General features: G+C 42.9%; 3 protein-coding genes across 3 annotated transcripts; 1 reads left to right on the forward strand and 2 right to left on the reverse strand.

The window, feature by feature from the left end:
* The first annotated feature begins 9 nt into the window (after positions 1–9).
* ora4 (olfactory receptor class A related 4) lies at positions 10–1637 on the forward strand. Its single transcript, XM_039682879.2, has 2 exons — positions 10–151; positions 308–1637. Exons 1-2 carry the CDS (start codon positions 65–67, stop codon positions 1256–1258), a joined length of 1038 nt encoding a protein of 345 aa, XP_039538813.2. The 5' UTR covers positions 10–64; the 3' UTR covers positions 1259–1637.
* Positions 1638–3439: 1802 nt separating this feature from the next.
* LOC120486468 (olfactory receptor class A-like protein 4) lies at positions 3440–9571 on the reverse strand. The gene is made up of 5 exons (XM_089133141.1): positions 9451–9571; positions 7045–7887; positions 5700–5963; positions 5102–5344; positions 3440–4131 (listed from the first exon to the last, which is right to left on the reverse strand). The coding sequence occupies exons 2-5, from the start codon at positions 7300–7302 to the stop codon at positions 3904–3906; spliced, it is 993 nt and encodes a 330-aa protein (XP_088989267.1). The 5' UTR covers positions 7303–7887; positions 9451–9571; the 3' UTR covers positions 3440–3903.
* A 661-nt stretch (positions 9572–10232) lies between these two features.
* On the reverse strand, positions 10233–13753 carry LOC120486469 (olfactory receptor class A-like protein 4). The gene is made up of 4 exons (XM_039682528.2): positions 13469–13753; positions 12301–12564; positions 11120–11374; positions 10233–10555 (listed from the first exon to the last, which is right to left on the reverse strand). Exons 1-4 carry the CDS (start codon positions 13715–13717, stop codon positions 10337–10339), a joined length of 987 nt encoding a protein of 328 aa, XP_039538462.2. The 5' UTR covers positions 13718–13753; the 3' UTR covers positions 10233–10336.
* Between the last annotated feature and the right edge of the window lie 2017 nt (positions 13754–15770).

Here is a 15770-nt window from a genome sequence, read left to right on the forward strand (position 1 = left end):
AGACCAAGAGTGAGACAGACCGAGAGTGAGACAGGCCGAGGGTGAGACAGACCGAGAGTGAGACATGGCTGAGGTCCTGACAGTGGACGCTATCCTCTTCGGCCTGCTCGTGCTCTCCGGGATCATAGGGAACGTCCTGGTCATCTCTGTGGTGAGACTCACGACTATATCAAACTACGATCACGTCATTTCTGACTGTGCTTAATCATAATCATGACTAATTATAACAAGTCAAGTCATGATATACTAAGTCATTTATGAGATGAAAAGTAGAAATTATGACGTGTGTGTGTGTGTGTGTGTTCAGGTGTTCCTGTGCTCGAAGGAAAGCTCCTCTCGTCACCTGCCGCCGTCCGACACCATCCTGGTGAACCTGTGCCTAGCGAACCTGCTAACGTCGATCTTCCGCACGGTGCCGATCTTCGCGTCGGATCTGGGCCTGGATGTGCGTCTGAGCTCCGGCTGGTGCCGCGTGTTCATGCTACTGTGGGTGTGGTGGCGCGCCGTGAGCTGCTGGGCTACGCTAACTCTCAGCGGCTTCCACTGCGCGACCTTGCGGCGGCAGCACGTGTCCATGGGCCCGCAGGGTCTCCGGCGCGAGCGTCTGCGCGTGTTTGTGCTCCTGTCCGCCGTGTGGCTCGCTAACCTGCTGTTCTCCCTGCCGGCGCTAGTCTACACCACAGACGCGCGTGGGAACGCTACAGTGGAGATAATGGTGATTAGCTGTACGACGCGGCCCCTGCTGGGCTGCGTGTGGAATTTTCCTACCGAGCGCCACGGATATGCTTTCGCCTCCACATCGCTAGCGCTAAACGAAGTGCTGCCGCTCATTCTAATGCTGGGAACGAATCTCGCTACACTGCACGCGCTCGCTAAGCACATCCGTGCGGTGTCCGGCGGCGGCGTGGTGGAGCCTCAGGTGTCCAGCGAGCGGAAGGCGGGTCACGTGATCATGGCGCTAGTGGCGTTATTCGTGGGCTGCTGGGTTCTGCAAGTCGCCGCCGTCACCTACTATAACCACAACGGCGGTGAACACGTGGAGGCGCTGCTAACCATCGCGCACTTCTCCGCCTCGCTGTTCGTGGGCTTCAGTCCGCTGGTGGTGACGCTGGGACACGGGAAGCTACGCCGGCGGATCGGCCGGATCCTGGAGCGGTGCGTGCGGCGGGTCCGGCGGGCTGAGGCGGAGCAGCGCTGCAAGAACGGCGGACAGACGAACGAGCCGAGCGGGAAAACGCCACAGAGCGAGAAGAAGTGACTCAGACGCAGGACACGTTCACACACACGCGGAGACTCAGACATCCGCTGTCGAGACACGGTAGAAAACAATCATGCTTCGCTAAATCATACGCTACTATGCTAGCTTTAATCCCATTATTTGGACGTTTTAAGTCATAGTTATGATGATATAAATTGTATGTCCTGATTTATTGCCATACTTTTGACTTTTTTATCGTGTCACAATTTCAACTGTTCATCTCATAATCATAGTGTTATAATTGTAACATTTTTCAATTTCGCTTTTTTATGCCATAATTTCATTCTTTATCTCAGTTTTGAGTTTTCTGCCCTAGTTATGATATAAAATGTCAAAACTGTTACTTTGCATGTCCTGATGATCACTAATATTGCCAAAATACTAAAGTTTTGACTTATTAATCATGTCACAATCTCAACTATACATTTTATATTATAGATTTGTCATAATTTCAAATATGCAATTTTAAGTGCTAGTTATAATATGAAGTCAAAATTCTGATTTTGTACGTCCTATAATCACTTATATAGCCATAATTGTAACTTTTTAATCTCGTATTTTGTTATTTTTGTCTCAGCTTCAACTTTTCATCTTATAATTTATACTCCGTCTTATCGTTTTGACTTTTCGTTATACTTCAGACTCTTTATGCCATCATTTCAACTTTCATCTCATAATTTTGACGTTTTATAAAATGTTTTTGTCCTAATATTGCTAATATTGCCATAACTTTTACTTTTTAATCTCATCATTTAAAAAAGATTTGTCATCTCATAATAATTATCCCAATTTTATTATGTCATAATTTCCACTTTTATGAGTTGTTAATGATTCTGTAGAGAAGGTAATTCATGCATTCACGCATTGACCATAAAACTAAATATTGAATGAATCTTTAATAATGTTTTAATAATTGTTTTGACACACGAATCTTGTTTTAAGATTTGCTCATTTCTGCTGTTTCACGCGAGCAACATGAACATGTTCGACATCTGTCAGTCGAGTTTTAATAAATGATGCTTTTATATGATCTTGTCGGTGGTGTGTGGTTATCGTCTCACACGACACAAACACACTCCGTACAAGAGACCCCAAATACACACTTCCCTTTACCAACCCTGAGGATGACTTCACACACACTTCCCTTCAGACGAGACATGTCTTAGATGAGGAAATAAGACCGATTCACTGTCGTCATTCGTGAGTTTAATCAGTCAGACACACTCAAGACACAGAACACACTCAGTACAACCTGCAGTCTCACATTATTAACGAAATTAAACAGAAATATCTTATTCCATAAATCATCCTACAGAAACTTGATTTCAGTTCTTCTAAAAAAACCCAAAAAAACAACTTCCTTAAAATTCCCATTAAGTCCCAAAGCGAAGGAAGTCCCCGTCAATTAATGATAGCGGTGTGTGTGCATCCGGACGTCGGGTTCGGATCCGACTCCAGTGCTAGTGTTATGTTGTGTCGTACTAGTGTTATGTTGTGCTAGTGTCGTGCTAGTGCTAGTTTCATGCTAGTGTTGTGTTATGCTAGTGTTCCCAGATAGCAAACTGACATTGAATCAACGTGGAAATATGACATCGAAACAACGCTGATCTGACATTGTTTTGCTCATCGAATTAACGTTGAACCAACGTCAGACGCGTCATTCTTTCAAAACTAACGGAAAATCAACTTGAAATCAACGCATTGTTTCAACGTTATGAAAGCAAACCAATTTTCGATTTTCATTTAGCTTTGAAGAATGCCGCGTCTGACGTTGGTTCAACGTTAATTCGATGAGCAAAATCAACGTTGTTTCAATGTCATGAGAGACGTCGTTTCCACGTTGATTCAATGTCAGTTTGCTGTCTGGGTTGTGCTAGTGTCGTGTTGTGCTAGTGTTAGTGTCGTGTTGTGCTAGTGTTATGTTGTGCTAGTGCTAGTGTCGTGTTGTGCTAGTGTTATGTTGTGCTAGTGCTAGTGTCTTGCTAGTGTCGTGTTGTGCTAGTGTTGTGCTAGTGTCGTGCTAGTGTTGTGTCGTGCTAGTGTTATGTTGTGCTAGTGCTAGTGTCGTGTTGTGCTAGTGTTATGTTGTGCTAGTGCTAGTGTTGTGCTAGTGTTATGTTGTGCTAGTGCTAGTGTTGTGCTAGTGTCGTGTTGTGCTAGTGTCGTGTTGTGCTAGTGCTAGTGTTATGTTGTGCTAGTGTCGTGTTGTGCTAGTGTTATGTTGTGCTAGTGTCGTGTTGTGCTAGTGTTATGTTGTGCTAGTGTCGTGTTAGTGTCGTGTTATGTTGTGCTAGTGTCGTGCTAGTGCTAGTTTCATGCTAGTATTGTGTTGTGCTAGTGTCGTGTTGTGCTAGTTTCATGCTAGTATTGTGTTGTGCTAGTGTCGTGTTGTGCTAGTGTCGTGTTGTGCTAGTGCTAGTGTCGTGTTAGTGTCGTGTTGTGCTAGTGTTATGTTGTGCTAGTGTTGTGCTAGTGTTGTGTCGTGCTAGTGTCGTGCTAGTGTTGTGTTGTGCTAGTGTTGTGCTAGTGTTGTGTCGTGCTAGTGTTGTGTCGTGCTAGTGTCGTGCTAGTGTTGTGTTGTGCTAGTGTTGTGCTAGTGTTGTGTTGTTGTTGGTGGCAGTGTCCCGGACCCGTGTGTGTGGAGGCTATCCGGCCGGACAGAGGCTCGACAGCACCGCGCGCACGAACGCCCGCAGCCTGCGGTGTCCCACGGCGAGCACGACCGGCGACAGCGCGATGAAGCTCATGTTAGCGAAGCGCGCCACGATCAGCAGGAACTCAGTGGAAGAGCCGCGGTTATAGTTGAAGTAGTTCACCGAGATAACGTTAGTTCCCCACGACGAGATGAAGAGGATATTGAGCGCCAGGATCACCTGAGCAAACACACACACACACACACACACACACACACACACAATCATCATCATCTGAAAGATTAAAAACACACAACATCCCGTTTCCATGGATGCGCTACTTTATGACGGAATTGATTAATTTGTGACAGAAAAAAGCATGAATGTTTATTAGTAAAGCACCTCAAAATTGTTAAATTGTATGTATATTGCCATAAATTTGCCTTTTTAACCTCATAACTCAGTGTGTCATAATTTAGACTTTTTATGTCACACTTTTAATATCATGATATTCTTATGATATAAGGTCAAAATTCAGACTTTTTTATTTTCACTATATTGCCATAACGGCATAATTGTTACTTTTTAATCTCTTATTTATTTCTTTGTTTGTTTTTTGTCACAATTTCAACTTTTCATCAAAGAATTTATATTTAGGATGTTATTTTTTTTTACGCAACATTCTTGTCATAATTCTGACATAAGACTTTTTATGCCATAATTACAACTTTTATCTCATAATTTTTTTTACTTGCGTTCTAGTTATGAAATAAAATGTTAAAATCATCAATTGTATGTCCTAACTATCACTTATATTGCCATAATTTTGACTTTTTAATCTCAAAAGGAATTGGTGCGTCACAATTTTAACTTCTCCTCATTCAGACTTTGATTTATCTCATAATTTCGATTTAGGAAGCTAAATTTTTGTGATATCAACTTCAAATTTGGTACACAACTAGGTTAGACGCATGGCTTCAAATTTCTTGCGATTTCAGTGTCAAAATTATTTTGTAAAATATACATTTTAAAATAATAAAAATTGTTTGCGCAAATGTTTAGTATGTTTGCATTAAAGTAAATTTAAACGTATAATGTTTTTACACTGTATTGTTACGATGTTCTCTGACTCGTACACACTCCCGCTTAGTGTCTCTTTAAAGACAACCAACTTTAAGTCTGTATCCCAAAGCGAGATCCGGCTCCTCACCTTAGCAGCACGCCGCTCCGCTGGGATCCGGGTGACGACGGGCGCGTCCGCACTCTTGCGACTGTGTCCGTGAGTGTACAGCGTGAACAAGGAGCCCAGGTTAGTAACGCTCATCAGGAAGATGGGGATGGACTCATGGATCACCATGGAGGAGGTGGCGAAGACCAGGCCGCTGTAGGCCGACGGAAAATCCCAGATGCATCCCAACAGCGGTCGAGTGGTGCTGCTCACCAACATCAGCGTCTGAGGAGGGGTCAGAGGTCAAGCCAGGTCAAACACAAGCTGAATGCTGATCATAAACACACACAGACTGCATTTTCAAACCTCTACCATCCCAATCCCACAAAAATAAATCCACAAAGCCTACCTTAGTTGAATGAAAACCCAAAATGTCGTTTTTATGTTATTTTATTGAACTGAAAGCCAGCTTAATGCACACACATTCAATTTCATCCATGCAAACACGTTTATATTTGTGCATGAAGTTGGGTGTTATTACGATTCCCGGTCTCACGTACTCCCACTGACATTTTTTCCTATTCCCGGGATTACCAGTGATTTTGTTCCCGAAACATGTCCGCCTCTGACCCAGACTGACCTCGGTGGAGTTCTCGTCTCCGTTCTTGGAGAACATGAAGGCGGGGATGGCGTAGCCCAGGTTGAGGCTCCAGATGAGGCCGAAGCCGAGCACGAGGGGTCTGGGGGGCCCGCGGGGCCCGTGAAGGCTAATCACCGGCGGAGCCACGCGGCGCAGCGTCTGGAAGTGGAACGCGCTCAGGAAGAACGTCGACCACACGTTTGCAGAGCGGAGCCAAACCCAGATGCCCATCATGAGGTGACACATATCTCTACTGAGGAAGATCTGTGAGGAAACACACGAGTTGATACAAAGCATTAAATAAATACAGTAAATCCAGTCCTGTCGGAGGAAACACTAGCGGCCCTATTTAAGGTCTAAGCGCGTGGTCTAAAGTGCACTGCGAATCCTTCTCTGCTAGTTTAACGACGGGACAAATGGTCGGCGCTCCCGGCGCTCGTCTAAAAGGGTCGTCCCTATGAGTGACGGGGGCGTGACCAATCAGAGTCTCATCTCCCATTCTCTTTAAAAGCCAATTGCGCTCACATGTCGGATTCGCAATTTACATGGAGGAATTTGCAAGCGGAGAAACGGATCTGCTCGTGTGTGAGGTTATAGCTGTGTGTGTGTGAGAGGTTAAAGCGCAAGCAGGCAATCTACGGGACAAGTCGGATTCCACCATATCTTTATGTTCACAATATTAATCTTTAAGATTTTATTTGTAATATTTGGCTTGTTTGTGTGTTGCTGTGTGTGTAATAAGCAGATGGTACAAGCGTTGTGGACCCGTCTATAGGCGCACATGTCTTTAGCCCAGGGTCAACGGCTCAGTCCACTTCAGTTCCTCAGACACACACTCGTTCCCAGACCAGCAGCCCACGGGCCACTGATGATTCGCTATTTAAACAACGTGGTGCAGGACGTGAAAATGAAAACTGCGTTGGGCTGAAAATAGCAAAACACACATGCCTCAACAAACACAGCATTTCAAAGGCAACCGGTGTCTGGCAAATCTCAATAAACAACACTTGATTAGAGTCCATTTGGGATTTTTGTTGGTTTTGATTGTTCTGAACCCATTTAAACTCTGCAGAATGAAACAATCTCTTGTAATTTTGTTGCATTATTTCTCGTCATCTCTGTGAAGCAGCTTTGAAACACTCTGTATTGAAAAAAGCGCTGTATAAATAGAGGTGGCTTGACATTTACACAGCTCAAAGCCTTCACAAAGACACCAGGTTGGGTTCACACTCATTTTGGCTGTAGAGATTGAACCCAGATCCCATCTCCAAACCTCAACATCCATCCATTCATTAACAGTTATACATTCAACCAAGCGTTCATCCATGAGGGAACTCCGGCGTACCTCCAGTCCCAGATCGGACACCATCACGACTGTGTTTCTCACCAACGACACCATCAGGTTGGAGAAAGCCATGTTGACCAGGATCACATCTGAGCTCCTGACGACTCCCGTTTCCCGGAGAAGGCTTTGGCCGACCACTGCGATGACCGTGGTGTTCCCAACGTTCCCCAGCAGGACCAGAACCACGTAGAGCATGAAGTAGAACGGAGACGAAGAGATGCGCTGACTGAGGTTTGAGGGTTTTCTTTGAGCCGCCATGTTCTTCAAACTCCAGTCATAAATGGAGCGTCTCTCAGAAAGCCTCAGTGATGTTGTATTTTCTCCATCCCAGCGCCCTCCTCTCCTCCCACCGACCGCAAGCCCCTTTTATGGATCATGGTTACCATATAAATCCCAACATCCGCTGAATCCCGGTCCTGCTGTCATAGGAGAAGATGCAGTGAGTGGCAGGTGAGATTCAGATGTTTTGGGATACATGAGCTGAACTTGCATCTTAACACTCGAGGGATTAACTATCCCCACCAGGCTAATTAAACTCGCACTAGTTAGCAGCCTAATTCATTAGCAAACCCGCCAATTCCACAGAGTGGGTCCAAGAAAAGCCAAAACTGTGATTTAACAACTTTAGTTCTTTGTACTTTCTAGAAAGGATCCTCTTGACACAAAATGTGTGTCACATATGCTACAGAGAAGTAGTCTTCAATTTTATTTCAACTCTTTCCCATTTTATTTCAACTCTTTTCAGGAATAGATGGGATTCCCTCACCCAAAGACATCAATATCTGGCTTTCCACTGTGTTAGTGATTGTGCGTCCAGGAGAGAGACACACCATGACCTCTGACCTGAAAGACATACAAAGAGAGATCTGAATCTGAGAGAAAGACGCTTCAAACACATTTATTTTCATATTAAACATTGCAACAATCTTCTATCATTAAATACTTCGCCAATTTGTATTACCTCAAATATATCACATTATATACACCGCACATAGCAAAAAAAATTCATGCTTTCGTAAATCATAATTATGACATAAAAAGACACTGTCATAATTATACTACAATTTACTATATGTCATTATCATTTGTTAACAAAAAAGTATTCATTGCTCCAATGAGCTCATTGTTTCTGCCTTAAATAATTACACTGTTTAAATTTAAACAATTTTAGCTAACTGTGATTTGTAAATGTACTTAAGTCACCTCTGATAACAGATCACTCTAAACTAATGTTGTGGAGTAAAGCGGCTTTGAAACTACATGTCTTGTGAAAAGTGTTAAAATAAATGTGAATTGAATTGATTGTTTAGGCCTATGAGATGAAGTCAAAATTATGACGTACTAAATCGAAATTATGTCACTGAAAGTAATAATTTCGCATTTTTAATCTTATAATTATCATAAGTATAGAATGCGCGCTCCCCAATTGAAGAAAGCGCTCCACAGAAAGCGCGTGCGCGTGAAGTTGGCTCGTAAAACGTCACGCGCCCTTTAATCTGTACGCGAAAACACGGACGGTGGATTCTTCAATGATCCAAAAATGTTCAAAGTAAAATATTAACAAAACGGTATTGATTTGATAGAGATTGTATCAGTCGTTTTAATTTGTTTAGTCAGAAATTGATCGGTCTATATTTACCTCAGAGAGTGCTGAGAATCTCCCGCCGATACACGTCAGATTCAGAGTGACGAGGTAAACACGACGGTAAACACGAGATGGTGTTATCTTTGTACGGTTTAATGAATCTCTTCTTCTCATCATGTTAATTAGGCGCAAAAGTTTTTCAGTCAGACGTGTGGAATGAATAGATGCAATATGAAGCATAAAATAAAACATGGGTATTCTTATTTAATATCAAGGTTATACTTCAATATCTGGTTAAAAATAATCAGTTAAAACATTCTTGTGATGATGTTGTTTTACGATCGCTAGGTGGCAGTAGACACACATTTCAGAGATATTACTAACACACACACAACTCAAGACTGCTGTCAATTTGACTCAAACACAACTCTGACGCAGGGACAGAGAAACTAATAACACAAGGAGAGCTAGATTCTTACGTGTTCCTGTTTAAGGCCTCCATCTTGTATGCTGCTTCATATTGTTTGGCTCCATTTTGAAGATTCAGCTATCTAAAACATGCTAGGCTAAAAATCCAAAGCAATCTAGTGGGGAATGTTAATGTGTCTGATGTTGGGTTAATCTGTCATAATAACTGGATTGCCCAGTGAACCCAACATCCTGGGTTACACGTTTAACTCAAACGATAAGTTGTAAAAAAGAAATTAAGGCGCTGGAGTCTGTTGCAAGATCACAATTTTATGGCATGAACATGATTTAGTCTGTTGCAATTGTTTGCTAAATAAATACACAATCCAAGAATAAAAGAAACACAGGTTTACCTTGAGTCATACTCTCTGTCGGACATCGGCGCTCCGGTGACACAGTTACACCAGTGAAGCGGCCCACAGAAACCCTTCACAGAGTATAACAGAAGTGATCTAGTGTCTGTCTGCACTCGCCCGAAGCCCTGCCAGACACGGAATAAGAAATTATGTGAGAAGTAAAAATGTATTTGTGAGCTACTAGAATAATAATCTTGTGAGATACTCAGTACAAACCTTAAATTCAATCAGGATGATTCCTCTCAGGACATTTTCTCTCAGGACAAATTAAATTCCTTTTTATTTAGTCATATTTAGTATTTTCTTTAATACTTATTCCTCTTATTATTATATGATTTGATATGTTTTTTAACTTATTGATAACACTTTACAACGGTTCTTTAGTTAACATTAGTTTATTACCTTAGTTAACATGAGCTAAGAATCAGCATTTATTAATTTTAGCACTTACTGATACATTTTTCAAAATCAAAGTTGTACTGTACTGTGAACTAACATGAACAAACGCTGTGTATTTTTATTAACTAACATCAACAAAGATTAATAAATACTGTAATAAATGTATTGCTCATAGTTAGTTAATACATTAGCCTAACTAATGTTAAATAATGAACCGTATTGTAAAGTGTTACCTAGTTATTTGTAAGTAGTGTGTGCTGAATGAATAAATGTAAAGGAAATGCAGTGCATTAAATAACTCTCCTTCCTTAAATTCTTTGATCGCTCAATTCAAACTCAGGAATTGTCATTTTGAAATGGAATTTGAATGGCACAGAGTCTTCGTTTCTGAGTAAGTACATATAACTTTATTAAAAATAAATAATGTGACACACACATGCTTGTGATCATATGTGTTTGATGCCTGTCCATAGAGAGCTGTCTGTCAGACGATACGCGACAGGACTGACTTTATAAAGGCTCGGAGTCTGCGGTGTCCCACGGCGAGCACGATGGGCGACAGCGCGATGAAGGTGATGTTAGTGATGCGAGCCACGATCAGCAGGAACTGCGTGGAAGGTCCGCGGTTGTAGTTGAAGTAGTTCACTGAGATGATGCTGCCGCCCCAAGATGAAATAAAGAGGATATTGAGCGCAAAAATCACCTGAGCAAACACATAAAGAAGCATTATTCTGTAATACTGAATTAAAAACAGTGCTAACCCCTAACTCCACTTCCTTGCAGAAACACTTCGGTTACTCTGGAGAAACAAAAACATGAACGGACTTGCTCTCGGCTCCCATGGGACAGTGAACCTACGCTTCCCACAGGGCTGTGGCCATCAGTGAAGATCATTAGTTCAGGAAATGACATCATCATGGTATAATTAAACCTTGGGTCTGGGACCGCCTTGCTTTTGTTGGTCCTGGAACAACATTCCTACCAACCAGTTGGAATTTTACACTTGAGTGAACCAACGAAAGCCAAAATGGTCTTTTTGTTCGTAACGTTCAGGTCTTGGGTATGCTAGTGTCCCGATACAAATATTAACTTTATTTTGATTAGATATTTAAAATCTCTCACGAGAAAACAAACCACAACTATTGATGACATATTGTGCACATGTGATCTGATCTTCCAGCAAATGTTGAAAATAAAGGTAGGACTTGTATCCACAGTAGGATTACAGTAGATATAAACACTAAGAGTTGGGATAAGATCATCTCACCTTAGCCGCCCGTCGCTCCGCAGGGATCCCGCTGATGACCGGCGCGTCCTGACTCTTGTTGGCAGCTCTTCTTCTTTGTCCGTGAGTGTACAGCGTGAACAAGGAGCCCAGGTTAGTAACGCTCATCAGGAAGATGGGGATGGACTCATGGATCACCATGGAGGAGGTGGCGAAGACCAGGCCGCTGTAGGTCGACGGAAAATCCCAGATGCATCCCAACAGCGGTCGAGTGGTGCTGCTCACCAACATCAGCGTCTGAGGAGGGGTCGGAGGTCAAAGGGATAGTTCCCCAAAAAATTAAATTAGCCCATGGTTTACTCTCCCATAGGTCCCATTTACTCATCCCAGGTGTATATGACGCTCTTCTTTCAGAAATTAAAAAAATGTCCTGGCTCTTCCAAGCTTTATAAATCTTTCAATGATAAAAGTGCATCTATCCATCATCTTTTATGATAGATAGATGCACTTTTATGATGGATAGATGCACTTTTATGATGGACAGATGCACTTTTATGATGATAGATGCACTTTTATGATGGATAGATGCACTTTTATGATGGATAGATGCACTTTTATGATGGATATATGCACTTTTATGATGGATAGATGCACTTTTATGATGGACAGATGCACTTTTATGATGGACAGATCAGATGCACTTTTATGATGGATAGATGAACTTTTATGATGGATGCACTTTTATGATGATAGATGAACTTATATGATGATAGATGCACTTTTATGATGATAGATAAACTTTTATGATGGATAGATGCACTTTTATGATGGATAGATGCACTTTTATGATGGATAGATGCACTTTTATGATGGACAGATGCACTTTTATGATGATAGATGCTCTTTTATGATGGACAGATGCACTTTTATGATGATAGATGCTCTTTTATGATGGACAGATGCACTTTTATGATGATAGATGCTCTTTTATGATGGACAGATGCACTTTTATGTTGGACAGATGCACTTTTTTGGACTTCAAAACCATTCACTGCCATTATTAAGCTTGGAAGAGCCAGGGCATTTTTTAATTCGTCTGAATGAAGAGTGTCTAGGGAGAGTAAACCATGGGCTAATTTGCATTTTAGGGTGAACTCTCCCTCTAACCGAAAGGAAACACACACATTAAATTAAGCCGTTGACCAATAAATCGACAGACTGACCTCGGTGGAGTTCTCGTCTCCGTTCTTGGAGAAGATGAACGCTGGGATGGAGTAGATCAGATTGAGGCTCCAGATCAGGCACAAGCCGAATATGAGGGATTTGGGGGGTCCGGGGTGACCGTGCACGTTCGTGACGGCCGGGGCGAGTCGACGCAGCGTCTGAAAGTGGAACGCGCTCAGAAAGAACGTCGACCAAACATTTGCAGAGCGGAGCCAAACCCAGACGCCCATCATGAAGCGACACCAGTTCCTATTGAGGAAAACCTGCGAGGAAAGAACAAGGCTGATGATTACAATTGCTGATGGCAATGAAAGATGACGTTTGTGTCGTTGTTGTTGAGTCACACTGATCATCTTATCATCATGTGTCCACAGTTCCTGAGACAGTGTTTATAAGACAGCGGTGACATGGTTTCAGGCTCAGCTGGATCTTCTCCAGTGTGTTAGAACTGGGCTCTGTCGGCACTCGCCCAACCCAGTGTCGCCGGTGTGTGTGAACGTGCAGATTAAGGGCCGGGAACATTATAATAAGATCCTCTTCATACGCCAGAAGGAGCAAAATCTGATCGGTTTATTCTTAGACATGCTCTCAGAGAAAGACTCACCAGAACACAGTTACTGGGTTTCACGGTTCACCTGTTCTCGGTAGAAGAACCCGATTACAGCACACACACACACGGAGAGAGTCTGATGTTCATAATATGCCCCCTTTAAAATAAATCAAATGCACAACAATATCAAACTAGCAGCAGACAATGCTCTCCTTCACCCAGTTTAGACTACAAGCATAGGCGACTGAACACTAGCCCTCATTTCTGGCTGAATAACGAAGCGAGTCCTTAGAAAGATGAGAGTTGAAATGGAAAACAAAGATTTCAGCCTTCCAGACAGAGCCAGCCGGCAGCATTATTGCATTTGGACCAGTCTCGGCTCTCTCCTTGTTTCCAGATCAGGATATCGTAGAGAAGGTTCAGTTCGGCTTTAACACCAACGGTCTGTCCTTCTGTTCCTGACTGGGACAGACTCTTCTGGACTAATGGGGATCTCCCAGTGCCCAGGTCCTGCAAGGCACGGTTACCCCTGCCCCAGCGCTTACCCCGGTCCACTCCGAGCAACTGACATTACATCACACATTTCCAACAATCCCCCTCCCGTAGCTCTTCCTTACCTCCACTCCCATGTCGGACATCACCAGGAGAGTGTTTCTCACCAACGACACCATCAGGTTGGAGAAAGCCATGTTGACCAGGATCACATCTGCGCTTCGGATGGCTCCCGTATCCCGGAGAAGCCCTTCTCCGACCACTCCGATGACCGTGGCGTTCCCGGCGTTCCCCAGCATCACCAGAAGGACGTATATGGCGATGTAGAACACAGACGACGGCGTGCGCTCAGAGGCTTTCCCTTGAGCCGCCATGTTTCACCTGAAAACTGGACAATCCAGTGATCAAAGCGCTCGAGATTTTATCAGTATTTATGAAGATTCTCTTGGTGACGTCTCGGTGACCTCATCACCACATATAACCCAGCCCAGTCCTGGTCCTGCCGGCGGAGGAGAGGACACCATGAGATTCCACCAGAGATGCACATGCTCGAGGGACTAGCCATTCCCATCAGGCTCATTAACTCGCACGAGTCAGAGGCAATTCATTAGCAAGACCACGGCGATCCCACGGGGCTTCTCATCAGCGGTCCAAACACACTCTTCGCCGTTTAGCAATGAACAGCTGATGATACGACAAGCTTTTTATGTAAAAAAAAATTATATATTTATTTTTTACAGACAATCATATTAACGCTTTACAATAAGGTTCATTAGTTAATGAATTAATGTATTTCTTCTATCCTTATATTATTGTTTATCTTCGTTTCATTTTTATTTGTCCATGTGTATTTTGTCAAATTTCTGTATGCATCCCAGACAGCAAACTGACATTGAATCAACGTGGAAACGACGTCTCTCATGACATTGAAACAACGTTGATTTTGCTCATCGAATTAACGTTGAACCAACGTCAGACGCGGCATTCTTCAAAGCTAAATGAAAATCGAAAATTGGTTTGCTTTCATAACGTTGAAACAACGCATCGATTTCAAGTTGATTTTCCGTTAGTTTTGAAAGAATGACGCGTCTGACGTTGGTTCAACATTAATTCGATGAGCAAAACAATGTCAGATCAACGTTGTTTCGATGTCATATTTCCACGTTGATTCAATGTCAGTTTGCTATCTGGGATTCCTGCAATAAAAAAACTATTTTAAACAAGCAGTCACACAGTTATTAAAACCGGTTTTATTTCAACTCTCATGCAGACCGTGACTAGATTTCTCTCTCAGAAAATATACAAAATACTGTTTTCAAGATCCATACGGCTTCAAGTGACCCTAACCCACATTAATATCTCGGCGAAAAAACATCGTTTCGACGCCAAATTTTTAGTGAGTGGAGAACGGGCCGAGACCTTTCGAAAGAGACCACCCCCAGCCCCGTATCTCGGCGAAAACTCAACGTATCGGAGACCGGGCTCCTTCCAACCGTCTCACCGAACTGAGCAAAGCCATATGTGTTTCGTCATTTTTGGTGGAGTATTCGCGGGGATATTAAGCAAGAAACGCAAATATCTTGGCGAAAAATCACCAAAACATTAATTTTTCGCCGAGATATTTGCGTTTCTCGCTTAATATCCCCGCGAATGCGGAGACCGCACTGATTAATGATGTGAAATGATCAGCGATGGAGAATGAGAGAAAGAGGGAGATTAAGAGATCCTAGTGTAACGGTCACCAGCTGGAGTGCCCTTTTGAGCCAGCAGAGGGCACTCCAGATAAGACTATCACTCACAAACTACATTTCCCAGAACTCATTGCCCGGACTCATCATCACTGATCACATTCACCTGTGCCTCATTCACTGTCTTTATATCCCATGTTCATTCATTAACTCACTGCGAAGTCTTGTTGTACTGTATGTCTGCATTTCTGAGCGTTTTCTGTGTTTGTTTTCTGGTTTTTGACTTTGGATTTTGATTATTGCTGCCTGCCCTGACCTCTGCCTGTTTCTTGGATTCCCGTTGGTTGTTCTCCATTGTCCTGTCTGCTAATTCTTGACCCTGCCTGTACGACTATTCTGAAATAAAGCTGCATTTGGATCCACATCTCCACGTCTCGGAGCAGTTCATAACAGATAGTCAGTCGGTTCTGACGTAAAGAACATTACAGAGACGAGAGAATGGCAGAGTGGAAATAGCAGACCAGGAGCCAGAGGGAAAATGACATTTCCATTACTCTATTCTTCTGCACAGAGAGAGAGAGAGAGAGAGAGAGAATCAGACAGAAAGGTTCAGTCGGGATTTAAAGAACATTCAGCTTTAATTCTGACAGCGATTAGCAGCGTCAAAACCAGCAATCATTGATTTCAGTGACATGACAGAGCTAAACTTCATGCAGATCACCTGATCCTACAGTCGATG

The sequence above is a fragment of the Pimephales promelas genome, chromosome 2 (genome assembly GCF_988280905.1).
Source record: "Pimephales promelas chromosome 2, fPimPro1.hap1.1, whole genome shotgun sequence".
NCBI classification, from domain to species: domain Eukaryota; kingdom Metazoa; phylum Chordata; class Actinopteri; order Cypriniformes; family Leuciscidae; genus Pimephales; species Pimephales promelas.

Bases quoted from the DNA above. Each gene is read 5' to 3' on its own strand.
- ora4 (XM_039682879.2), top strand. From the start codon at position 65: ATGGCTGAGGTCCTGACAGTGGACGCTATCCTCTTCGGCCTGCTCGTG. The intron at 152-307 runs GTGAGACTCACG...GTGTGTGTTCAG, and splicing joins ACGTCCTGGTCATCTCTGTG to GTGTTCCTGTGCTCGAAGGA.
- LOC120486468 (XM_089133141.1), bottom strand. From the start codon at position 7,302: ATGGCGGCTCAAAGAAAACCCTCAAACCTCAGTCAGCGCATCTCTTCG. The intron at 5,345-5,699 runs GTCAGTCTGGGT...ACCCCTCCTCAG, and splicing joins GAGACGAGAACTCCACCGAG to ACGCTGATGTTGGTGAGCAG. The intron at 4,132-5,101 runs GTGAGGAGCCGG...GTGTTTGCTCAG, and splicing joins CGGAGCGGCGTGCTGCTAAG to GTGATCCTGGCGCTCAATAT.
- LOC120486469 (XM_039682528.2), bottom strand. From the start codon at position 13,717: ATGGCGGCTCAAGGGAAAGCCTCTGAGCGCACGCCGTCGTCTGTGTTC. The intron at 12,565-13,468 runs GTAAGGAAGAGC...CTTTCCTCGCAG, and splicing joins TGTCCGACATGGGAGTGGAG to GTTTTCCTCAATAGGAACTG. The intron at 11,375-12,300 runs GTCAGTCTGTCG...ACCCCTCCTCAG, and splicing joins GAGACGAGAACTCCACCGAG to ACGCTGATGTTGGTGAGCAG.